The 27,552-nt window shown below is 38.2% G+C and overlaps 1 protein-coding gene across 5 annotated transcripts in view; it reads right to left on the reverse strand.

Annotated features, from left to right (window-relative positions):
* The window catches only part of ANKS1B (ankyrin repeat and sterile alpha motif domain containing 1B), a 1,051,872-nt gene extending 1,033,542 nt beyond the window's left edge, over positions 1-18,330 (reverse strand). For all 5 annotated transcript variants that reach the window (XM_040637361.1, XM_040637360.1, XM_040637359.1 and 2 more), the window contains exon 1: positions 18,197-18,330. In XM_040637361.1, coding sequence (XP_040493295.1) covers positions 18,197-18,330 — 134 coding nt within the window. The remainder of the gene's footprint in view (positions 1-18,196) is intronic.
* Positions 18,331-27,552: the final 9,222 nt, after the last annotated feature.

Here is a 27,552-nt window from a genome sequence, read left to right on the forward strand (position 1 = left end):
AAACCTGAAATTACCATCTATTGCACATTAAATTTTAACATAAAAAAATGAAAAGATGTCAACATATTTAATGAAAACAAACTCTTACCAAAGATAAGTATTTTATATCCATTTATCACTTTCCTTAAGCAATCTACTAACTAATAAGGACCTTACCTATAAAATTAATATATTTCCAAAATAATGTTTTCATGGCCAAAAAAAAATACTGTATGCTTCATTTTCTGATTAAACAAGCTGGTTTAATTTCCTGAGTAAACATTACTCATACTTGACACTGAACAGAGTCCAAATTCACTGAAGGAGTTAAGAAATTTCTAAAATCCCAGGAGCAATAAACCTCACCAGAGAATCTAGTCAAGAGCTTATTATAAAGGACTAAAAGTCAATGTCATACCAAAATTTTAAATAACATCATGCATCCCTCTATTTGATAAATTATTTCAAAATCAGGTCACAATTGACAGACACACTATCTTGGGCAGACGGGAGAGAGTAGATAAGCAGGGAAAATTTCCTTTTCTCTACTGAAGCATGTCCACCAACTGTCATATTTGGAAAACAGCCACAATGAGCACTTTATTTGCAAAAAGAACAGGAAACTCTTGAAATTTTAGCAAAATGTGTGGTATAAAAATGTGGAATGTAAAGAATTAAGATTCACATTAATGCATGTTTGGAAATAATGTTTCTAACACATAGATTTAAAAGCACAAGTCCATCCAAGGTAACAAGCTCTAAAAGCCAAAGGTAGAGCCCCTTGAATCCCTGGGGTAAGTGTCACCCTTATCTTCTAGGTTATGACCATTTATCCAGGGTAAGGTTCCCATATACATTTCCAATACAGATATCTGGCCTCATCGTTATTTTACCTGAAACAGCCACATAAATTGCCTTGAGAAAACCATGGTCAAACCATGTTTTTTTATCTTAACCTTCTTTTCTTTATGTTTCCTAAACTTACTATTCCTCTTTCGTCACAGAGTATTTTCTAGTTTCCTAGCTACAGGGTTTACCAGTGAGAGCTGACACAGCTGAGTTGCTGAGGGAGAACAGCTGAACTACTAAGGAAGGAAATCAGAGAGAAAAGAGAGAGGGAACCTAGAAATGTTAATTAAAGAGGAAACAGGAAAACCTTAGACTTCTTCTGAATCTGTATAAGCTTGTAACTCTAGGTTAATGTTCTCAACTCAGATTAAGGCCCACAGTCAACAATAACGGTCACCAAGGGTTTTCTAAATGGGCTTCTCACTAATATAAAATAAATATACATATATTTTTTAATGTAATGATAGGTGTCTGGATAATGCCCAAAGCTAATAATCAGGGAAAAGAAAGGTGTAGGCATTCATTTTGAGTGACTTTACTATTAGAAACTCCCTGGCAGTTATACCATTGCAACCAATGCCACTGTCACCTTAGATAAGGTGCCCAATTGTATCACACAGTAGTTTGGCTCTTTAAAGAATTACGGGAAGCATGACAGAGAGGAAGTGAGAAAGGCAAGTTGAAGACAGATTTCTGGTTTGGGTGTATTCTCTCAAGAAGTTCACAAAATAGTCAAGGTAATAAAACTTTTTCCACATGCCCCTTTTCTAAGATTTTGCCCCCATCTTCCTCCAGCCATGAGGTTAAACCCAAAGAGATTCAGCAGCTCCTATTATATGCTATATGACCCTGACCCCCTGATCCCTGCTGCCTTGATTCCTGGTCTTTCCAACTCCTGGCAGTTCAACTTTTCCTTGCATACACACACACACACAAACACACACACACACACACACACACACACACACACACACATATGCATACACATTTACATATATATGTACATATGTATTTGTATAGTCCTATAAACCCCCATTTTGGTATAAAGAGCAAGCAAGCAAGACTTCAGAGAAAGGTCACATCAGACATGGATCTTCCACCTTTCCTCAACTCCTTTCTATCACAGAAACAATGTATAGATTACATTGCTGAGAAAACAATATCTGCCAATTCAAGGTTCAAGAGTTTTGGAAGGATTGAAGGGAATAGGAACAGGTAGAATAGATACTCTCTGTGGTCCCTTGCTCTGCTAATGAACGTCACAAACTGCAAAGTGTAAACCCAAGGATTCCTTAAAAATAGAAAGCCAAGGGGCACCTGGGTGGCTCAGTCAGTTAAGCATCTCCCTCCAGTTCGGGTCATGATCCCAGGGTCCTGGGATGGAGCCCCACATCATCAGGCTCCCTCTCCCTCTCCCTCTGCCTGCCACTATCCCTGCTGGCGTTCTCTCTCTCTCAAATAAATAAAATAGTAAAAAAAAAAAAAAAAAAAACAGCCAAAATACCAAAAGAAATACTGTGAAAATCTCATACGTTATTAAAGGTGCTGCTGAAGAAAAGGTTAAGAGGGTAAAAAAAAAAAAAAAAAAAAAAAAAAAAAAAAAAAAAAAACCTAAGAAATGATCTCTTTAGATCCCCAGATGTTATCTTGCACATTAAGTAATGTAAACAACATTTAAACAATGTTGTTTAAATCCAGGCCTGTTTGGCTCCCTCCTTAGGTAGTAAAACCAAAATTCTGATCATCATTCCATTGAGCTTGTCTTCCCAGACCTAGAAAAGGAGAGCAGCAGTTGATAATACTGCCAGCTGCTTATTTGTTCTTGAATTTGGCATGAGAAGCCGAATGGTCTTTTAAAGTACAGAATATAACTGCAATGAATTATTTCTGCAACGTTCCCAAACTATTTTTTTCCAACTTTTGGAAGGCAAATAAGGAGGGTATCGTTCAGTGATAGCAAATGTTTACTAAAGAGTTACCTGGAAATTTCTTTGCTCAGATTTATTTCTAGGAATTATGGAGCCTGGCAATAATTTAAAGTATGGGAAATTCCCAGTATAAATTATCTATTGTCCTGGTTCATTTGATGCAATAATCATTTTTACAAGACCTATACAGATTTACCATTTTTTAAAATACAGTTTGTCAATTTCCTGACATAATGTTTTTATGACATCTGAAAAATCATAGTGGGGGGAGGGATGCCTGGATGGCTCAGTCAGTTAGGCATCTGCATTCGGCTCAAGTCCTGATCTCAGGGTCCTGGAATCCAGCCCCACGTCTTTGGGCTCCCTGCTCAGCAGGGAGCCTGCATCTCCCTCTCCTTCTGCGCTCTCTCACTCTCTCAAATAAATAATTTTTAAAAATCATAGTGGGTATATCATATGACAAGAAAAACCTACTTGCTGAAATCCTTATCTCTATCAAATTCTGCAAACTCAACTTCCTCGGTGAATGACAGTTCTTATCTCAGTGCTTTTATAACTCTTTTTTTTTCTTTTTGCATTATCATCATCTTACAAAAATTCCTGAGAATGCACTTCGCTAACAATTATGATACTTTCAGCTAAACAGAGCAAAAAATATATAAAGATTTTCTCTCTTTCAGTCAGTCTGGAGCCCTACTACATATCCATAACAAAACACATGAAAGAAAAAGCTCATTTAAAAATGCAAAGTGCTGACCAACCTATCAAACTATCATCATCTCTCCTCCAAAATGCAGGAAGAAAGAAAGTCCAGAATTGCCACACAGTACTCAGGTTTTGGTCATAATCCTCATGTTAGCTAGAATTCTTAATCACCCTTAACCCGGTTTTCTTCCAACACAAGGGTACAGGTATTGCTGGGATTTTTTTACCATCATCATCATCATCATCAACATCACAGATAAAAAGAAGAGCAGTATGTTACTCTCTTCTTCCACTTCCTCTTCCCTTCTCTTTCTTTTCCTTCCTCCTATTTCCCTTCTCTTCCTGAACAATTCAGTCTCTAGAGGTGCTGGGTGGCTCAGTCAGTTAAGCATCTGCCTTCGGCTCAGGTCATGATTTCGGAGTCCTGGGATTGAGTCCCGCATCAGGCTCCTTGCTCAGTGGGAAGACTGCTTCTCCCTCTGCCTGCCACTCCCCCTACTGTGCATGTGCACTCTCTTACAAATAAATAATATCTTCTAAAAAAAATTAAAAATAAAAAATAATTCAGTCTCTAAAGCCAGTAAGAAGGGCAGGAAAAAATAATCATCCACACCAGAGGGAAGAAGGGGACTGCAGGGGCCTACAGAGAAGCTGACAGAGCCCAAGCCAAGGAAGGAGATATTCATATTAGGGGCAGCTGAGTACGGATGTCAGTGCCAAGCAAGCTGGAAAGGGCAACCCTATAAAGGGGTGCATGATGTGAGAGGGTTAGAGCCTCACTAGGTTGAAAAGGGTATCCATGTGGTGGTGGAGGAGGGGAACATCCAGACATAGGGTGTCAAGAGTCCAAACAGGACGAAGAGGGCATCCACATGCAAGGGTGACCCAGTTCAGGGGGTTAGACCACAAACAGGATAAAAAGGGTATCTCTTTTTAGGTGTGAACTGGCATAAAGTGTCAGAAACTGTAAATGGCAAGAGGGTATCAGTGTAGTTCAGGTTAATGTGGGTAGCAGAGCCTGAGTTGGGTAATGAAGACACAGACTCAGGGGAGGGTATGGCAGTAGAGAGGAGGATGGGTTGTATACAGGGGAATTTATCCAATAAGTCTCTGTACTAAAGAGAACGGAAGTCAAGTTTTTCACTATTGGAGCAAGAAGTTACAAATATAGGAAGGAAGAAACCAAAATGAATCCTGCTTGTAGAACTGGACTGGAGTCAGACACATCGTTGTAAACCCATGATTTTCAATAATTATGGGTAGATATAGGTGTAAATGTGTGTATTTCTGTGTATGAATATATTTTTTTCACTAATGACCATACTTAGTATCCAAATGTTAGCACCTACGTACCATTTTCCAATAAAAAGAACTATGGCTTCTTACAGAAATGGCTGATCCAGAACTGAGGCAGAGAAAGATGAGTACTGGAACATTTTATGATGCCAAAATCAAGGAAATGCTCAAAGAACCCTCTGAAAAGCCAGCCTTAAAGGACTTACATTGGCTAAGTCTGGGACAATTTAAGGATTAAAAATTAACAATGACAGTAATACATTAAAACCCATGCAATAAAATAGCAAACCATGAGTCCATACTTATATAAAAAAGTTTGATGAAGAATGGGATATTCAGATAATTAAGTATACCTCCCCACAAAATAGTTATTACAAAGGGAAAAAGAGCAATTGTCTATATAGAAGTCTGACAGACTCTATCATAAACAAGGGATTAAAGTGAACATTATGAGCAATAGTACAAATCAAAATCACACACCACCTGATAGGATGCAATGAAAAGAACACAGCATCCTTCTGTGATATTCCTGCCAAAGATGAGCACAATGTGAATCTAATCCTAAGAAAACAACAGACAAACCCACACTGAGGTACATTTCACAAAATAACTGGCCTACCATCTTCAAAAAGTATTAAGATCATAAAAGTCAAGGAAAGACTGAGACGCTCTTCCACACCAAAGAACACTAAGGAGGTGTGACAACAAAACGTAATGTGTGATTTTGAACTGGATTCCAATGAAGCACATTTTTGGGACAACTGCCAAAACTGAATGGGGTCTAATGGTTGAAATGCAGCAATATTAATTGTCTGATTTTAGTAGTTGTATTGTGGTTGTACAGGGAAATATCCTTGCTTTTAGGAAATACAAGCTTAAGTATCCTGAGGTGACAGGATATCAGGTTGGCAACTTACTCTCTCGTGGTTCGGGGAAAAAAAGCTATATCAACTAAACTTCCAGCTTTTCCACAAGTATGTGATTATTTCAAAATCAAAATTATTTTTTTTAAAGTTCTAGCTCCAACCATTAAAGAATTACTTAAACCGGACTCGTGGTCAGATTCAGGTCATATATTGATATAATGGAAGTTGGGAGCCAAATTTTGACACTGGACTGATCAAAAGAAAATGCTGACATTGTGAGCTTCTGTACTCTATGAAATTAGAAACTACTATATAGTTAGCTATCATCTTATGTGTGTAACTTCTTCAAATTGCCTAGAGGGGAGAATCTATTTTCCATACTCCAAAGCACCATCACCATGAATCCACGGTACACACCCTCAAAATATTTGTCAATTAATAATGCTTTAAAAGCAAGATAAAGAAAATACCAATGATAAGCTTATTAGGAAACCATTAACCTCATGGATTATAGCACAGCATGTACAACTCCAGCAGAACACAATCTCTTTCTGCTCAAATTACCTTTGTGAGAAATGTAGAAGATAACAAACTAATACTAAATATCTGGAGACCAGTACTACCCCTAAAAGTAGGCCGAAAAAAGTAAGCACTATCTGTGGGATCAGAGGAAGACTGAGCAAATATATCACTCCCCCGTGGCCTGTCTTGGTGCTTATACTATTAAAGATTTAACTTAAGACAATGTATCTAATGAAATTACCTATTAAAATGCAAACATCCTATGAAATAAAGATACTTCCATGAAATTTATAATTATTCCTTACACAGCCATAATATCTCAGTAATAACAATAACAACACAAATTTTGAGTCCCTCCTATGTTGCAGACCCTGTGCTAGATATTTTATATAAATTCTCTTTAATCCTTACAACTCTACAAGATAGACATCATCCTCACTTCTAAATCAGGAGACTGAGGTCGAAAGAAGTTAAATAACTTGCCCTGGGCCAAATGTCCATTCAACAGCAGAGTTTTCATTCAAACTCAAGACTCTGACTTCTTCCATTACATTCTGTTGCTTCTTTCTACCATGCCATTTACTGTTCCTGAAAATGGAGACCTATAGCATGAGGGAATAAGATGCAATTTAGAAAACTTTTTATCTGTACAGGATAAAACTGAATGAGAAATTTGGGTTTCAGGTAAAAAAAAAAAAAAGTCTCAGAACAAGAAAGGAACAAAGGCTTAGCAAAGGGACAGAGGAGAACAAAAACAGGGGATGAGAAGGTCCTAAGGACAAACTGCCTAGTTGCCTGGTTTTTCTACAGAGCCTAACACTAGATTTGACAAAATCCTTGAGTTAATAATGAAATCAGTTAAAACTAAGAGCTCAGATTTATTGGCTTGAACAGATGAATCATAAAGTTAAATGAAATTAAATGAAAACTATGGTGAATACTGTATTTTTCCTTTGTTTCATGAGAGGGTAGAAATGGGGAGAAATAAATCACACCCATCTGGAGACTTGGCATGCATGGACAAGTTATTAAACCACCTCTGAAGCAACAGAAGTTAGATACCATTATGCACCCAAGAAATTTTGGATAAAACAGTTCCACCTTGTTTTATTTTTTTTAAAGATTTTATTTATTAATTTGACATGGGAGGGGGGAACACAAGCAGGGAGAGTGGGAGAGGGAGAAGCAGGTTTCCCACTGAGCAGGGAACCCAATGCGGGGCTCAATCCCAGGACCCCGTGATCATGACCTGAGCCGAAAGCAGACACTTAACGACTGAGCCACCCAGGAGCCCCTCCACCCCATTTTAAAGTGAAAATGATGACTGACAAAGAAATATCCTAAAACGTCTTCAGTTATTTTAACACTAAATCCAGTTTATCACTCATGTGCTATCAACAAACAAATGTAAACAAAATACTGCCTATAATATGAAAGTACATGATGAGCACAAACAAAAATAATTGAAAATTATGTATGAACAAAAATATCTTACTATGTAATTTTGTAGAAAATGTACTTTCTATTTACATACTGGAAATATATTGGTATTTTCATATTTTAACCCAGGATAAACACTGATCCCTATGGAACAAGGAAGCAATATGGCACGATAAAAAGATATTTGGGGATCGGAAAGACCTGAATTTGAATCTTGATTCTGTCAACTAGCTTTGTAACTTTTGGCAAGTTATTCAATGTTTCTGCTCTTTTACCCTGTATATATATATATATATATATATGGGGCTAATAATAAATATCTTTCAGGACTGTTGTGAAGACTGGATAAAAAGTACATAAAGCAACTGGCATAATATTTGGGACACTAATAACACTAGCAATTCCACTTCTAGAAATATATCCTAAGAATAAGATTTATGAAAAAGGTGATCTGTATGACAATGTTCATCATACTACTATACTACTTAAAACAAATAAAATAAGCATCATCCAAGTATCTAGATTAAAAGAATATTTAAGTAAAGGTATACACACCAGATCAGTGGTTCTCACACTTTAGTGTATATAACAATTACTTAGGGAAGCTTAAGAAATGTATATTCCCATGGGGCGCCTGGGTGGCACAGCGGTTAAGCGTCTGCCTTCGGCTCAGGGCGTGATCCCAGCATTATGGGATTGAGCCCCACATCAGGCTCCTCCGCTATGAGCCTGCTTCTTCCTCTCCCACTCCCCCTGCTTGTGTTCCCTCTCTCGCTGGCTGTCTCTATCTCTGTGGAATAAATAAATAAAATCTTTTAAAAAAAAATGTATATTCCCAAAACTTTTACTCAGAAATTCTAACCCAGTAGGTCCAAGGTGAGACCAGGAAACTCATATGTTTAACAAACAACCACAGGGTTGATTCTGATATAGGAGGTCTATGAAAATTCTGTATTAAATGGGATATTTTTTAAGATTTTATTTATTTATTTGAGAGAGAGAGAGAGAACATAAGCAGGGTTGAGAGCAGAGGGAGAGGGACAAGCAGACTCCCTGCTGAGCAGGGAGCCCGATGCAGGAATTGATCCCAGGACCCTGAGATCATGACCCAAGCCAAAGGCAGACACTTAACCAACTAAGCCACCCAGGTGCCCTTAAATGGGATATGATGCCATTAAAATTATGATTATGGGACGCCTGGGTGGCTCAGTCGTTAAGCGTCTGCCTTGGGCTCAGGGCGTGATCCCAGGACCCTGGGATCGAGCCCCACATCAGGCTCCCTGCTGGGAGCCTGCTTCTTCCTCTCCCACTTCCCCTGCTTGTGTTCCCTCTCTCACTGGCTGTCTCTCCGTCAAATAAATAAATAAAATCTTTTTTAAAAAATTATGATTATGAAGCTTTATAGTAACACTGAAAAAGTTTATGATACACTATTAAGCAGAAAATTCAGGATCCGAAATGTATGCTTTGCCTAATAACAACTATAGTAAACATACAGAGAAAAAAATGGGTCTTAGCAATAGAATTAGGGGTGATTTTTTTTTCATCTTTTACCTAATTATTTGGAACGGAGTCATGTTATCATTATTAATGAATAAGTAACATATCCAAAATTGGAGGGGAAAAAAAGTCAATGCCCTTCAGGATTAAGTTAAAACTCCTTAGGGTAGCACACAAGTCCTTCAATCTCCAGACCTGTTACCCATGCTCTATACCAAACTACTTATAATCCTCCAAATTATATCCTACATTTTCATATACTATTATTGAATATATTATTCCTTCTCCAGAAAAGCCCTTCCCTCAAATGGTCAGCCTGGCAAACTCCCATTCATCCAATAAAATTCAAGAATCACCTCTTCTCTGAAGTTTCCCTTGACTACTTCTCCCAGATAGAATTAAGGGAACCTGCTTCTTGCTCTTCACATTCCTGTTGCATTATTTGGTACTTCTATTACAGTAAATATCACACTGTACTTTAACTCTTCGTTGACACATTTGTTCCATTATTCTACAAACACCTGGGGTTAGGTAGAGATGTTCTCATTCAATTTTAGAATCCACAAGGTACTCAATAAATATTTATGAAAATAATGAGAGATCATTCTTTGTTATCATTTTTCCTGGATGTCAGTTCCCTATGAAATCCTGACTGACTTGTTGGGTTAGTTGGAGAGTGGTTGGTTCATTGATTAATAAGACTTGGTCTAAATATAACCTAATATATAGCATAACACATACCAGTGAAAAAACTTATATGAATACTTAACCATTATTCATAATTCTTCACCTTCTCTGATTATGTCTTCAAAGCTTCTATCAAACTTCAGAGTGACAGATCACTCTGGTCACTAGCCAAAGCAAATAAACAGGAAACAACTCTGTCCTAGAGTACCCCACTGCTGGAATTTACAATGCCAAACAACATCTCTGCGTAATTCCTGCTGCTCCCAAACACACTCCCACTCACTCCCATGTCCCATACTAACAGTAAAATAGCTATACAAAACAGGGATAATTCTGTAAGTAATTATAACAGTTTTTTAGTATACTTAAAACATAAGATACTATATTTAGCATATTTACATGATACATAAAACATTTAAAATGCAGATTAGTAACTAGAGGTACCAAACAAGGACTCGAAGTGGCTAAATAGTAATTTAGGACAAACAAAGAAAAGAAAAAAAAAGAAAAAACTTTAATGTGGAAGAATGAAATTAGGATCCAGGGGTCATAACTTCAAATGTTTTCCCTGTACAGTAAAACATACATTTATGGCATAACCTAGATACTGAAGTCTTAAATAACAAGAAAATGCATTTAAAAGAATTTGAATCTCAAACCACATTAGATGTCAAAGCTCTTATACAATTCTATTCCATACACTTATTATCTGTGATTATATAATAAATATGTACATCTAAGGAATAACTTCTGGGAAAAGGCAAACAACATACCACAAGCGGATATCTAAGATGGATGTGTTACTAGAACAGATATCGATAAAAAGTTTTAGGGACTAAATAAATAGCAAAAAGAAAAGGCTTTTCCAGTACCAGCCCTATGCCATCCCATTTCTTATGTCTTCAGTCAAATCCCTTTCTCTTTCAACAGCATCAACCTTATAAGAAGGAAGAATAAATGACCACCTTTAACCAACCCCTCTTGCGAATCTAGCAAAATTCTCTCCATCAGCTCTGCTAACAAGAGCTCCAAAGCATTACTATTTGGGCCTAAAGTTTTGTTTGCTCTTTAAATGAAAATACTAAAATAGTCTCCTCTTCCTAAAAGCCTCTCCCAATCAATCACACTGGGACTCCCACAAATAGTGTTTGGAGGTGGGATAAAGACAGGTAAGATACAAGAGCACTGAGTCCAGGAGGTTAGAGGAGAAATTAACACTGAGGTAGGCAGGAAACTAGCAACATGAGGAAAGCAAACTCTGTAAACTCTTTCATTCTAAAGTTCCAATATTTGTTCTTCTTAATCTATGTCTCACTGCACAGCCCATCCCAATTCTACTCCTCATACAAAATCGGTTTCCCCTCAGGAATGGGACAGTTGGCAAAACACTACAGCCAGGCTGAACTTCTAGTAATTAAAATGGACAAGAGGCTTTCTTTGTAGAAAAAGAGATCTGGGTAAGAAGAGTTAAAGTAAATGTGGTGTGGGGAACAGAAATATCAAGCAGGCTTCGAGAAATGAGGTTGGTTGCTTATGCCCACATCTATTAGTCAAGATTTGATTCAATGTGATCAAAGAATGGTGACAAGTATAGGCCAACTGTCTCGGTTCACTTAACTAGAAGTAATTAACCACTTTCAATAAAGCTGCTCTCACAAGACAATAGAACCCAAATAACTCTACACCGCAACTGAATCAAAGTTCCATTTTACAGACAGAATCATGAAGACACACTATTAAATAAGGAAGCACTATCTCTAAGAAATAGATTCAGAGATGAACACTCTTTGGAGACTGCAGAAGAGACTGACAAAAACAAAATTTATCCCTTGACCATATATTCTAATCCACCCTCAAAAGTCATTTCATGCCATAACCAGGTTTAACACAAACATAGAATTCAATTCCTGTCCTACAGATGCAAAGGAAGAAAACTGGACTCTAAGCAGAATTCCTAGATCTGTGTTATATAGGAAAATTCACTGAGTTTTCAACTGGCATTGTGCCTCTGCCTGCCATATGGTGTACCTGACCATGTCATCACATACATGAGAAAGAAATGAAACACAGATGAGTCTTCTGTGTAAATTCCTGCTTTTTAAAATATAAAATATTCTATGATGAATAATCAAAACTCATCATATTTTAATTAATTAAAGCTATGCTACAATATGTTCAAAATGGAACCAAAGACACACTAAAATGCATTAAATGTTAAATAATTTCAGGTTCTGTAGGCTAAAATTAGTTTTTTCTAACCCTTGATTTGAATTATAGTCAGCTCCCATTTCTAGTTATATTCCCAGGATGAATGTTCTGTAATAGGCTCCTTGAAAGAATTTTCCAAAATTACATCAAATACATAATTAAATAAATTATTTCAATATACAACTGAACAAACCAAATTGTGTTTACTGTCACCTGAGAGGTTAAATTGCTAAAGTCAATAGAGGCAATGCTGAATATTGTAAGCTTCTGCATTATGTCAGTGAAGATCTGTTCTACCCTTCCATCAACTATAAGAAACCACTGAGATACACTAGGAATTAGGCAATGTAAGAATGGACAGGGTGAGTAGTAGTCACTGGCTGGTTGTCCTAATTACCTGCTACACATCAGTCTCACTGTTTTGAAGAGGGAGCTGAAAACCTAGCTTAGTAGAGAAAGAGGTCAATAACAAAATTCCCTCTCCTCTCTTTTCACTCCCCATCATGCAGCTGGCACTGTTCACTCTGGCAGACACAGCTCCCTGAACATAATGGTGCAATCACCGCTTCAAACATCATTACTATCTAAAATAGATAACCCACTTGCAACTTGACTATTTTTATAGATATAACATTTTCATGCAGTTTAACTGCTGTATTTGTGATTTATTCCATTTAACCAAAGCAGTTTCCCTGAAAGTGAGTACCTTATCAGAGTCCCAATAACAACAATTGCCCAAATAGTTGTGAAAATTACAACACTTTCGAGTTGCCTCTTATCTCCTTGTACCCATCACCAAAAACTTCATGAACTGAATCCTAAATCTGAAAAATTTGTAAACTCTCTGGTTTATATGTCTTTGGTGACTAGAGACTATTTTCCCCTACTTTTTACAGATCTACTTTTTCACATGGGGGTCTTGAGAACTGGATTCTTTATGTTCAACAAGAGTTGACTAAATAGGCTTTATATGTGATCCTCTGAGTCATTAAGAAACTCAAGTAAATTTAAGACAGAGAATTTTTTACCGCTTTATTAAAATACAAATAATTCTTAATCTAGACTCACTAAGAAAGAAATGATTCAATATACATTCTAAATAGGAATTATTTTTGTTTAGATTAAAAGGTAGTTCTGTCAAAGGAAGACACTTTAAAAGGTTTTGCAGCTGTGTCATGAAAGATGTTAAATAAAATGAAACTTCACATATAACGTGGAGGGAGAAAAGGAAGGAGGTAATTCAATTTGAGTACTCCGATGAGCTCTAAGGAGCTCAGATTTCTTTAAAGACAAAAGGGGTGGATGAGAGAGAGGTATAACTGAGAACAAACACAAAAAATATTTACCTGGGAAAATATTAATGTTCCTTTCAATTAAGTTTGAAAAAAAGAAGAGAGGTATAAAAAGTTCACTTCTGTAACAGATAATGTAACCTGAAGCTTTGACAGAATAACTAAAAGTGTGGATGGTTTTAGACCACAAGAGGATTTCCTGTGACATCTAACAATGCCAAGAATCTGATTCTTCCCAACTTCTGCTTTGCTTCTATCACCCTTAGTGAGAATCCTTTTCAAACCAAAAAGTATAAACAAATAATGTTGGGAGATTATTGAAATTTCAAAAAGACAGAGGTCACAACAGACATTTTAAATGAGTGTAAGTATTCAGACCCAGAAGAATTAGGTACAAGGGGGAAGAAGGAATTTGCATCAGTACTAGCCATCATCAATGGTTCACTACTGTAAACAAGCTATAATAAAGTAGCCTGATTTGGGTGGAATTGACAGACTTAATACTAAAGATAGATCAAAGGAATGCTATAAACAGGGCACAGCATGAATTCAGAAGGGCAATGGATAAAATACCTCATAATATTCTCACAGGTATATATTAGAAGTAGCTGAATGAGAGTTCTATTAAGTGGCTTCAATGCTGGTAGAAATACCATGTATAAAGTTTGCTACTTTTAAATTCATAGTAAGCTAAATAAAGGTTCTTTAGGGATATATCATCATGTGTTGAATTCCAATTATAGATAATATGCTTATTAAGTCTACAGATGATGCAGAGGAGAAAAATTAATATGCTGGTAGAATCAAGAATCAAAAAGATCTAGATAGATTATAAATATAGGTTAAAACAAAGAATATTAAATGTAATAGGAATAATTTAAATTCAATCAACACTTTTACAAGTATGATAGGGGAACCACTGCTTCACAAGTCATTGAAAAAAATACCTGGAAGCTTTGAGTATCCGCTCAATGTGAGCCAATGTCATTATATACCTCAGTAAAACTGACCTGTATTAAAGTATGTCTTAAATCAATAATAAAGAGATAATAATTTCATTGTATGATGTTTTAAATAGCTGCTATTTTGATTACATAATACATGTTCATTTTAGAATACTGAAAAATGAAGGTAAGCAAAAAGAAAATAAAGATCACCCACAGTTCTACCACTCAAAGATGAATACTACTTTTTACATTTTGGTGTTTATCATTCCGGACTTCTTAATGCACATTATAAAATTTTACACACACTTATTTTTTCTTAAAAAAAAAAATAGGATCATACAACAAATACTGTTTTGTAAACTGTTTTTTTTTTTTAATTCAACAGTGTATCAAGTCCCAGTATATTTACTCGGTTCAACTGATATTTGATGCATTTAGTTCATTTCTGCTCACCACCTTTACAAGAGTCATTGTAGAATTTGAGAATATGCAAAGAAGTAAAAAGAGAATAGTGAAAAGCATGAAAATAGAACTTCACTACTCCACTGCCAACTAGTACCAGCTGCTGGAAATTACAGAGAGGAGGATTTCGGAAGATTTCAACTCAATATAAGGATAATTTTTTAATAATTAGAGATGTCAAAAAAAAACGGAATGGATCTAGTCATTTAAGGCTTTTACAAGGCTAGAATAATTAACTGGTAAAGGATGTTACAGGTAATTCCTCTAGGTCAGAAGTTGAATAAAAGGCCCCATTTTATTTGCACATTTTGTAATTCTAATGGAAATTTTACTAAAGAAATTTATTCCATGCCCAAAATGAAACAAATCTTTAGTAATCAAGATCTTAGGAAATGAGTCAAGTGTTTTAAAGCTGCATGAGAAATAATAACACTAATGATAAACACCAATGTGCTAAATACTTTGCATTCATTTCTTTCTATTTCACTTAATTCTCACAACTGTAAGACAGGGACTATTACCACTCCCATTTTATAGAAGAGGTCAGTGAGGCTTAGAAAGATTTTTATATTTATTGACGGTCATTCTTACTTTTGCTGAAATGCAGTGTCACCCAAGGATACCTGATTCCCCATCAGGTAACTACTACTCACTTACTAGGCAATATGTCATCAAAAGCATCTTCAGAAAAGTTCTTATCTAGCAGTCCCTCAAAGGGCAGTCATGAGATTTTTTTTTTTGTAATTAGGAAAAAAATTAAGGATCTTTAAGTCAAATTATTCATAGCAAAAAAAGAATTCAGGTTAGACTAAGCCACGTATCTTAAATGTTCGTGAATCAGATTCAGTGAATAAGACTTAAGATGTGGAAAAGCAGGGGCGTCTGGGTGGCACAGCGGTTAAGCGTCTGCCTTTGGCTCAGGGCGTGATCCCAGTGTTATGGGATCGAGCCCCACATCAGGCTCCTCCGCTGGGAGCCTGCTTCTTCCTCTCCCACTCCCCCTGCTTGTGTTCCCTCTCTTGCTGGCTGTCTCTATCCTGTCGAATAAATAAATAAAATCTTTAAAAAAAAAAAAAAGATGTGGAAAAGCAAATTTAAATCACATAACTTCAAATCTTTGCCATTACTAATTAAGTGACCTTGGGCAAGTCCCTAATCTTCCTAACTCTTCAGTCCTTCGGTGAATTGAGGCTCAGCCACTTAAAGCTGATATAAGAATTGAATGAGATGATATACATAAGCGTTTAGCACAGGATCTGACACGATTATTATACAACACAAGTAATAAAGGCAGGGAGGATGTAGCGGCAAATCTTTTCTGCAATTCATTCCAAAGTATTTAAAAATGTTGAGGTGTCATTATGTTTGAAGAGGAAGGGGTCACATTTTCCATCATTCTGTAAATAAATTTCTGATGACAATCATTTGTGAAATAAAGTAACAACTAAATTAAATGTGCCTTCTTAGGAATTTCATTTTATGCAAAGGATCACCCAAAGAATACAATTTCAACCCTCATTTTCTTCAAAGACATTGTTTTAGTTGTTTATTCAGTATGAGACAGATTCAAGTTTAAAGGTTACTGGTTTTGATTTTGACTTTTACAACTTGTTTCAAACTACTCCAATGAACATATGTTTTTTAGTTTTGTTTTCTAGGCACATTTCTGTTATAGAGCTACCACTCTTACTCTGACAAAACCTGAAAAAGGGAGACCTCTTATTCAAGAAATATGTCGTGGGTCACAATTTCGAACTTTTATTTTATCTTATTTAATTTCTAAAATTTGCCATCTATTCTTTTCTTTTAAATGGCACAACTGAGAAAGTATCTAAAAGATGTTTAAGTTCTACCACAAAGATAGGCTTTTTAAATACCATTTATCTCAATAAAATTAAGTGAAGTTCTCACTGTTCTCAAAGAATTCCTTAGTTTTTCCAAAGGAATTGATTATTTAGAAAACTCTTTCAGAATATAGGTTTCTATTCTTACGACTAATTCAATTGACTAGTAAACATATTTATCTTCAACTTTAAAGCCATAACCAGATAAACTGCTTTTATATAAATTACCTGTGACTAAGGGCAATTATTAGAGCTATAATCTGAAATACGCCCACACTGTCTACTTGCATTTTAAAGTGAAAATTACTTAATTGAGTACACACAAGAGTCATCACTTCTAAGATCAAAAAAAAGTCCCATATTCATTGATCTGAAGTGAACTATCATTCCAATAAAATGTCACTATTAACAAGTCTAGATGATCACATATGGAGCTTTTTAAAATCCCATCAACTATTTGCCAACTAAATTCATTTCACTCTAATGCAAATGTTTTCATTTTCCCTCATAGCCAGTACTGTAATTAACCGCACTGCCTGACCACTACAACATATAAAAACTTGAGTAAAGGACACAATGCTATCATCCAGCAATCTGCATCAAACACTTGTCAAGAGTGGCACAAAAGAGTTTTTAAAAGCCAAGAAAATCACTTGGGTTTTTTAAATTTTTACAAGAACAGTTGGGTTGCTTAAGAGATGTTTTAGAGTGAAGATATGAATGATGATTGATGCTTCCAAAAATATCTAGGGCAAGTGAATAGCCATAATTTTATAAACTAAAGAGCTCTCCCTTGCATTTTATCTAATGAATATTCTTCAGGCTTCTTCCCTCTTAATTTGTCCATCAATTCAACTTCTATGTTCATAGTTTTTCAAATATGCAAATCAACCCAGCTATCTCTAAGGTACTGCCTGCTGTATAAAGACCTTGACATTTTTTTAAATGTCATCTGAGAGTCTCCAAGCAATATTAGTCTCACCCGCAACATCTTCATATTAAAAGGCCTCTACTATATTCCTTATGCACTATCCCAATCCCGACCTGACATCCGTCATCCTACTAACCAAGTTTCACTCTGTTATGTCCAGGTAACTGGAAGTACTGCTGGGGCTGCCTCGCCTGCCTCATCAAGTTTTACCTACACCCTGTACTGGTGACATCTCATCAGAAGGTTCGCTCGCTTCATTTTGTGGGATCATAACCCACAGCACAGCAAATGTCTTCTGCAAGAGAAGGTAGCAGCAACCAAAGACTGTTGCTTTTTTGCAGGGTAATTGCATGCACGCAATAGCTTCTCTACCAATTTCATTCAAATAGACAAAAAAGGCTGGGTTCGACACTGAAAATACATAATAAATATTGGTGAAAAGCGAGTGGAACACCGATTTTCTTCCAGTAACACTAGTACATGTACAAGTTCTGCACCACAGCTCAGAGAAAAGTAGCTACTGACGCATTGATAGAAGGCTATTTTCAAATTACTCAAAGAATCTAAGGCATCAATCTGGGAGCCTCATGCCTCCTCTCCACACACACACACTCTGTTTTCCTGCCTAATTTAAGAATGAATCGCTGGCAGCCACCAGGTGCAATAACCATGAGGAGAAGGATGGATCCATCACAATGCAAAACGAGGTATGCAATCCCAGAGCTGGTTCCCGTCCTTACCTTAGCAGATTAGACAGGGGCAAGGGTCCGGATCCACCGCCCAGGATCCCTCCTTTCCTGCCAGACAGGAGTTTCTCCACCAGAGCCACATTTCCAGTGCGGGCAGCTTCCAGCAGCTCCTGGTCCTTCCCCATAGTCTTTCACCGGCTCCCTCACAGAGTCCTTTCCCCACCGGGTCCTCCTCCCCGCCAACCCCCACTCCCCAAAATCCAGGGCCCTCCCCACCCCACCCTAAAATAATGCAAGAGCGTCAGCACGAAGAGATTCCTGCAGCCCCAAGCCGGGAACACCACTCTCCTCCTCTTCAGGGCGCAGCTTTTACAATGGGGATCAGAGCATGTCTAGGAAGAGGGGCTGGCCGAGCGGGGAGCCGCGACGCGCCCCCACAGCCACTCCCCTGGATTTCCGAGGCCTCGTTTCCGCGGGTGGGGCTTGAGGGGGTGCTTTTAAGGAGCGCGAGGAGGATGCTGAGGACTAAGGAGGTCGCAGGAAGAGGAGGCGGAGACAGTCCTCGCCCGAGCCTGAGCGCAACGAACAACCGTGGCGGCGGCGGCCCGCGCACCCTGGCGCCGGGATCCCGGCTCTCCTCAGCTTCCGCGCCCGGCGGGCTCGGCGGTTAGGCGGCGGCTTCCGCGGCCCGCGACGGAGAAGAGCGCGGCGGCTGCGGCTCCGGCGGCCCTGGACCACGCCGAGGCAGGGCGGTGCGGACGAACGGCGGCGGGCGCGTGCCGAGGGCGGCGGCGACGGCGCCGCCGGGGCTGAGGCAGGGCGGGCGTGAGGGGGCCCCGGTCGGCCCGCGGCGGCTCTGAGGCCTGGCGCGCCGGGCGGCCGGCGTGCGGGGGGCGTGTGCGCGCGGGCAGGTGCGGCCGGCGGGTCGGTCCGGAGTTGGGCGGGGGAGGGGGGCAAGCCTGGGGTGGGGGCGGGGCGGCGGGACGATATTATCTTCGTTTTCGTGGGCGGGGACCCTCCCTCCTCCAGTCTCCTTGGGAGAGGTTTAACCGTGTGAGGACTGGAGTTGTACCCGCCGTGACTCCTCGTCTGCCAGGCCGGCGCGGCAGCCACGCCTCGGGTCAGTCACGAAGCTCGAAGAAAATCCTCCATGACGGGGATGGGGAAGCTGGTGATGCTGGGAAGGGGCCCTTCTGCGGTCGCTTCTGTCCAGGCAACTTGACCTCCGTTTCGCCCTTCCGCTTACCTCCGCGAGTCGAAGGAAAGCTACCCTGGGTTAGAAAGGTTTGTTTTATCCTAGTTTCTGTGGCACTGGCCACTGTACAGTTTGTGACTGTTCCAGTTTTTCTAGTCTTTAATCAGCCCCACATTTCAGCTGGGCTTTGGAGAGCTGCTGACGTCTAAAAATACCAGGGAAAAGGCTCTAATTGAAAATTCCTCCACAGGCACACTGGGAAAAATATAAATGGACATGGATTAGAGACCCACTTTTAATTTGCATATATATCATCAGCAATTCATTGTGCATGGTTGGCTTGAATTTGTTGCGTTTTTTCTCTCCTTGTCCGTGGTACAGAACACGAGTTTATTTTCTTTTGAAACTTATTGTGATGCCTTGTGCTTTGCCTTGCCCTCGGAATACACGACAAATGTTAACTTGTTGAATATCGATTGTGAGAAAAGGGTCATAATAGGCACTTTCCTCACGACAACCCAGTGAACTGGATATTACTAGAGTTCCATTTTGGAAATGGGAAATAGTGGCTCAAAGGGCTAATTTAATTACTCAAGATGCTGCACACAGTAAGTGGCCGGACAGATCTGGACCCCAGAACTGACCGTCTGCAGAGCCCATGCTCTTCCCAATACACTTTACTGCCCCCATGAAAAAATAAAATGGGCTGACAATTATCACAGACATTGCTGAGCGGTCGCTATGTATCAGGCACTATGCCACATTCTTTCCATATGTTATATCAACCATCATAACAATTCCATGAGACAGGTACCATTTTTATTCTTATAGATGAGCAAACAGATTAGCCCAATATGTAGCTAGAAAGTAACTGAACCAAGACTCAAATCCAGAGCTGCCTGCTATAGGCAGAGATTTTAAGTACACAACTGGGGAAAACTTACAACACATTCAGAGATAAATAACAAATATATTTTTAAAAATTTTTATGGAATTCAATGTTCTGAGATTTCATTTGAATGGTTCAAAGTAGTAGGTAAAGTATAGGAGGTTTACTGAAGGAAATCGATTTTGAGCTAGTGTGGCTTTTTGTTTTTGTTTTAGAATCTGTTCTAATGATAAGATGATATTATATGTGCTAACAATATGATCCTTCATATAATGAGACTAGCAAACCAGTTAAAGAAACAAAGTAAAGAGCTATTGAATTCATTTTGAAAATGGCTAGGGAACTCTTTCTTCTACTTTCCTAATGTTACCACCCAAGCAAAACACACCTTTCTCAGAATATACCATAAGTAGTCAGTTGGTCAGAGCTAAAAAATCACCCTCAAGTTTTCACAAGCAACATTTAATCATGGCTGATGTAGTGATGCGGAGGCTAGTGAGTTATTATCAGAAATCAACCCCCATTGGGAAAACCATTAGTAATGATTAACTGTAAGAATCAGTTCCACAGTTCCATGCATTCTAGTGGTTTATTATATTCAAAGTCAGCATTTCAACTCTGAATGCTCGTTTTTACTTACATCGTAGCCTCTTATCAAAGAGGACAGGAGTTTGAATGCATAGAAACTAACATACAAATTAAAAATGAAAGCATTCTTCCAAAAATCTGAAGAGGAAAAAAATGCATATTTTTTAAACATCCAGATTTCATCAAGATATTTTGCATCTGGGGGCGCCTGGGTGGTGCAGTCATTAAGCATCTGCCTTTGGCTCAGGGCATGATCCCGGAGTTCTGGGATTGAGCCCCATGTCGGGCTCTTCTGCTGGGAGCCTGCTTCTTCCTCTCCCACTCCCCCTGCTTGTGTTCCCTCTCTCACTGACCGTCTCTCTCTGTCAAATAAATAAAATCTAAAAAAAAAAAAGAAAAGAAAAAATATTTTGCATCTGTGTATAAGTGGAAAAAGCCAGAAAGTCCTGGGAACCATTTAAATAGGCCGCATCTCAATTTGCACATATGTAAAATTCAAAAGTTGTATCTGATGGTCTTCATTGGCCTTTACAGTCTTAGCATTTTATGCGTATGATGAAATATGGACTTAGTCCATTAAATTATATGCATAATTGAAGCTAGAAATCAAGTAAGGGGATAGATTTGAGATCAATTTCTATTCTGTCTTTAATTACAAAAATAAAAATATACTATCCTCTGTTTTTTAAATTTAAACTTTTTCCATAAAAATCTATCTTTACTGGGGTGTCTGAGTGGCTCAGTGAGTTAAGCGTCTGCCTTTGGCTCAGGTCATAATCCTAGGGTCCTGGGATCAAGCCCCACATCAGGCTACCTCTGCTGTTCCCCCAGCTTGTGCTCTCTGTCTCTCTCTCTCCTTCTCTCTCTCAGTCAAATAAATAAATAAAATCTTTAAAAGTTAAAAAAAAAATCTATCTTTACTATTCTCCATGAACAGTATTGATGATAATAGTAAATGCATATTATGGTCCAGGAATGATAATAGAGTCTTTTTCTCATTTTATATATATGATATATATCATATTTATATATATGTTGTATATATGTCATTGTGTATATTATTGTATATATGTTTTATACATGTGCACATATACACACATACCAGTCAGGATTAAATGAGACAAAGAATCTAGTATCATTCCTAGTACATGATAACATAATATGCATTATATTTCCTATAGGTACATGATATGTATCCTGTGAGGTAGATAATATAATTCCTACAGAACCTCTGAATCCCTTATTCTAAATTCTAATATACACAGATCTAATTCTATACTTTTTGACAAGCTGAGAATTACTGCTCCAATATACATATTGCAAGTCACTCCTCTTGAGGTCGATTAATAAAAGAAGGGACTAGGGGTTAAAACTAGAAAGGGGAGTCAAAGCAAATACAGTGTTTGTATACACACACATGCACAAAAAAAGACTTTGGAAATATAAAATAAATGAAGGAACATAAATCCAGATGAGTCTTAGAACTATGCACCAAAGTCTGTTTGCAGTGAGGAAGATGTCGTCCTTATATTGTATACACACACATGCACAAAAAAAGACTTTGGAAATATAAAATAAATGAAGGAACATAAATCCAGATGAGTCTTAGAACTATGCACCAAAGTCTGCAGTGAGGAAGATGTTGTCCTTATAACATAAACTGAGCTAAGATAAGGTAATACTGTGATTTAAGGGAGTGGGTTTGGAAAATATCTACTTTCTCCATTTCGAGCTCTGCATATCTGGGGCTATTATGATGGGCTGTGGGACAGAAGTCAACAGTTCCAGCTTACAGAATATGAAGATACTAGACATCTGAACAGAAGCCGAGTTCTTGCTCCATTTAAGTTTGTCTCCTATGCCTAGAACAAACTCTGCCTCTTATCTCCCTGAGGAAATCCAAACACCAAACATATCATGATGTTTGCAGTCATTCTAAGTTTATGGTCACGAGTGTTGAAGGCCGAGGAATGTGAATCACCCATCTTCTACTGGGTCAATTAGTATCTAATATCCCACAAAGTGTGGAGATTACTACTAAAACTAGACTGAAAATGAGACTAGGAATTAGCTGTCTGTAAATTGCACCCTGAGACTTGTCTATCAAGGAAGTTAGATTACAAATATGACTTCATATACCCAGCCAAGCTAAATCCTGTCTCACATTGGAGTCAAAGGACTGGAGAGAATGATGGGTATCCAGACTGCCTTTGGAAAGCATTCTGAGGTAGGTCCTGATCCAAGTATGCTCACCATCTTGGGGTAGGAAGCAGAGGAAAACCCACTGCCTTTGAGTGAACCATGAGACAGGCATGGCAAGAGAGAAAGAAAGCCACAACTGAACATATATTGTTTTGAAAGCACGGTAACCCCAGCCATTGGTAAAGGGTTCCAATGGAAACCAAAAAGTATTCAATGTAATACAACTCCTTTTGGAAAGATAAGCAGAAATTTCTTCCCCATTAGGGAAATTTGATGAGGAAGAATAAGTGTTCCCCCAAGATCTTCACACCATACAACATTCCATCACCATCTTGTTTATTCTATCATTAACTCACTCCTCTCTCAGAGCCACCACACCTACTTGCTACTTCTTTTGAAAACCTTTGTGCCCCAAGGGTGACCCAGCACACAGCCCACTGAAAAATGTAGTCTGGTTTCCACTTCAAACTAGTTATCTCACAGAAAGGAGCCCCCTGAAATTCCAAAAAATTCTCACCGTCTCTTTATTTTCTTCTGAGGAAAATAGCTAGCATTCTAGTAAACCTATTACACAATCTCTCAGAGGGGCAGCTAAGAAGACACGAGAACACAGTACTCACTTTTGGCATCTTAACTCATCTTCCCCAAAGGCTAATCCCAATCTGTCTCCTCCTTACACTGCATCTTCTTTAGTCTTTCTCCTACAGCAGGGCTTGCAAACTTTTTCTGTAAAGGGCCACATAACATTTTCAGCTTTGTGGACCACACAGTCTATGTCACACTACTCAACTCTGCTATTATAGCATGAACGTGGCCATAGGTAACATCCAAATGAACGAGTGTGGCTGTGATCCAATAAAACTTTATTTATGGATGCTGAATTTTGAATTTTGTATAATTTTCATGTGTCACAAAATACTCTTCTTTTGATTTTTTTTTCAACTATTTAAAAATGTAAAAACTATTCTGAGTCTACTGGCCGTACAGGCTGCGGGTAGGATTTGGCCCACGAGCCATAAGCCAACAGATTTAGGAGTAATTTATTTTAAAGCCCCTTTGAGGGATACTGCTTCTTTGCTTGGCCTGATTATTTAGAGAGGGGAAGGGAGATGAGAGGCTGGAATCAAATTGTCCCCTCTAAGGCAGCCAGATACGCCCAGCCTGGACAGACAGGAACCCTTCCCATTGGCAAATCCTCTCTGATTCTCTCATATCTCAAGACCCATTCTCAGAATCTCTATTATGGTAATATTACTAAAGTGTTTTTTTGTTTATTTGTTTTTTGTTTTGGGGTTTTTTTTGGGGGGGGGTTGTTTGTTTGTTTGTTTGGTATTCCATGGATGTGCCCTTATTTGCCAGGATCACAGCAAATAGCTTAGAGGAGGTCCACTCTTCCCTCAGCTGAAACTCAGCCTATGAGGAGAGAGCTGATGCTGTTATCTCTGACCTCAGACACGGACCCAGACCTCTTAGGAGGGGGAACCAGCTGGTTGGTGTTGATGTGTGAAGGGAAGCAATAAATGCTGCATATTAGAAAAACTGCAAACTGGATTCAGCTGCTCCTTCTCTAACAAACTGCCATACCAGGTTGAAGAAGTGTAGCTGGAGGAAGTGCACGCTCCCTCAGGTGCCCGCTATCCAGAGACCCTAATGGAGACCTGGGGGCAGCAGTAATGTGGTTTGCAGAACATGAGAATGGGTTTAAAGTTAAGAGACGATAGTGAAATAACTGGCCTAACTGCCCCTTGAAAATTAGGTTAAACTACTTTCCAACTCTTCCCTCCATCATCTCTAATTTTACAACTAATGTCCTGCCCACAACTTCAGAGAATTCCTGATTTCCTATCCTCACTCCTCAGGCTCCTGGTCTTCTGTCCACTCCTGAATTCTACTTCCCACTCCACTCTAGTGGAGAACTCTACCCATTACTAGGTTCCAATTGTTTTCTCTGAAAATTTTGAAGAATGACCATTGTTTCTCACAGAATTTCATCAGCCACTTGCTAAACCTTTTATTCATCTCTTCAATCAGAGCTGTCTTTGTTATACTCTGTTTAAAGTTTAAAGGCTCCTGAATCCAGAAGTTGATTCCCCTTGCCAACTGAGAATTATAGTCCAGTTATAGCCCAATACATTCCTACTGTTTTCCAAGAGGAAACATCCTCCCTTAATTTGGGTGAATAATATTTCCATTATTTCATTGCATTTATAACATGGAACTTAACAAGCACCTGCTTGAAACTTAGGAAGTAGATTTATTGAAAGTATTATGTGAATGTAGAATAGATAGCAAATGGAAATTAATAATACAGTCTCCATATAAACATTTTGTTAGGAAATTAGAATAAGCTAGTCAGGGATTGCCAACCATTGTATTAGAGTCATATCAATTTGTGTAATTAGTGCTGTGTTTATTTAAAAAATCAGAAAGCCCTTATAAACATTTTTTTCTCCAAATGATGCAAGTGGAAAACTATTCCAGAATCTCATTTTTATTAGTCATCAGTTATTGGTAGAACGAAACACATGGAGGACATATTGTTAAAATGGAAGGTTTACATTAAATAACATGTTATTTGTATGTACTTTACATTCCTCCACATAATAAAATGAATCATGATTTCATCAGATGATTTTCTTTAAGTCAGTACAATTTTTCTCCTGCTTCTCCAATGTTTAAGGGCAGTCTACCTTATAATTAAAACCAGAAGAAAAATGGCAAGAAGGCAGGTTAGAAGCAGTGGACTTAATGTTCATTAATTTCTAATAGTTTATAACTAAATGTTTACTCTGCTGTTTTTCACAACACTTATTCAGCTGTGTGGGAGGGTTGGGAGATGTTGAGAGGAAGGAGGGAATGGGTGGTGGTTGGGAGATGTATGATCTGGTTTTACCAGTGGAACTCACATCAAATCATAGTCATTTTGAGTTGTCATTCTGCTGCTTACACTAAAGAGAGAATCAGAGATATGGAAAACAATGGAAATATAGAGAATTAAGAAATTAAATAATGTCAGGCAATTGTGTTAAAAAATTAAATAATATATTGATTCTCATTAAGAAATACCATTAATAATGGGATTCCCCTTTGTCCACATCCTCACCAACATTTGTTGTTTCCTGTCTTGTTAACTGTAGCCATTCTGACTGGTATAAGGTGGTATCTCATTGTGGTTTTGATTTGTATTTCCCTGATGCTGAGTGATGTGAAGCATTTTTTCATGTGTCTGTTGGCCATTTGGATGTCTTCTTTGGAGAAATGTCTGTCATGTCTTCTACCCATTTCTTGACTGGATTATTTGTTCTTTGGGTATTGAGTTTGATAAATTCTTTATAGATCTTGGATCCTAGCCCTTTATCTGATAGGTCATTTGCAAATATCTTCTCCCATTCTGGAGATTGCCTTTTAGTTTCGTCAACAGTTTCCTTTGTTGTGCAGAAGCTTTTTATCTGGATGAAGTCCCAGTAGTTCATTTTTGCTTTTGTTTCCTTTGCCTTTGGAGACGTGTCTAGCAAGAAGTTGCTGTGGCCGAGGTCAAAGAGGTTGCTGCCTGTGTTCTCTAGGATTTTGATAGATTCCTGTCTCACATTTAGGTCTTTCATCCATTTTGAGTTTACCTTTGTGTATGGTGTAAGGAAATGGTCCAGTTTCATTCTTCTGCATGTGGCTGTGCAATTTTCCCAGCACCATTTATTGAAGGGGAACCCTCTTACACTGTTGGTGGGAATGCAAGCTGGCATAGCCACTCTGGAAAACAGTATGGAAGTTCCTCAAGAAGTTAAAATAGAGTTACCCTATGATCCAGCAATTGCACTACTAGGTAGTAATCTGAAGGGGCACCTGCACCCCAATGTTTATAGCAGCAGTGTCCACAATAGCCAAACTGTGGAAGGAGCCAAGATGTCCATCGACAGATGAATGGATAGAGAAGATGTGGTTCATATATACAATGGAATATTACTCAGCCATCAGAAAGGATGAATACCTACCATTGACATTGATGTGGATGGAACTAGAAAGTATTATGCTAAGTGCAATAAGTCAATCAGAGAAAAACAATTATCATACGGTTTCACTCATATGTGGAATATAAGAAACAGCACAGAGGATCATAAGGGAAGGGAGGGAAAACTGAATGGGAAGAAATCAGAGAAGGAGACAAACCATGAGAGACCCTTGACTCTGGAAAATAAACTGAGGATTGCTGAATGGAAGGTGGTTGGAGGGATGGGGTAAGTGGGTGATGAGCATTAAGGAAGGCACGTGATGTGATGAGCACTGGGTGTTATAGGCAACTGATGAATTACTAACACTAATCAGAAACTAATGATGTACTATATTTTGGTTAATTGAATTTAAATAAAAAAATACTACTGATAATGTACTAATAATTTATTGGATTTAAAAAATTAAATATGAAACTTCTTGTCAATTAATTCTGAATAACTAATTCTAACATTAAGGGAGGGGGAGTGTGTGGAGACCATGTTTTGGGATTATTTTAAATAAAAAGAACACTGTATATAACATGAT

This window comes from Ursus maritimus, unplaced genomic scaffold, assembly GCF_017311325.1.
Source record: "Ursus maritimus isolate PB19 unplaced genomic scaffold, ASM1731132v1 scaffold_21, whole genome shotgun sequence".
Lineage (NCBI taxonomy): Eukaryota > Metazoa > Chordata > Mammalia > Carnivora > Ursidae > Ursus > Ursus maritimus.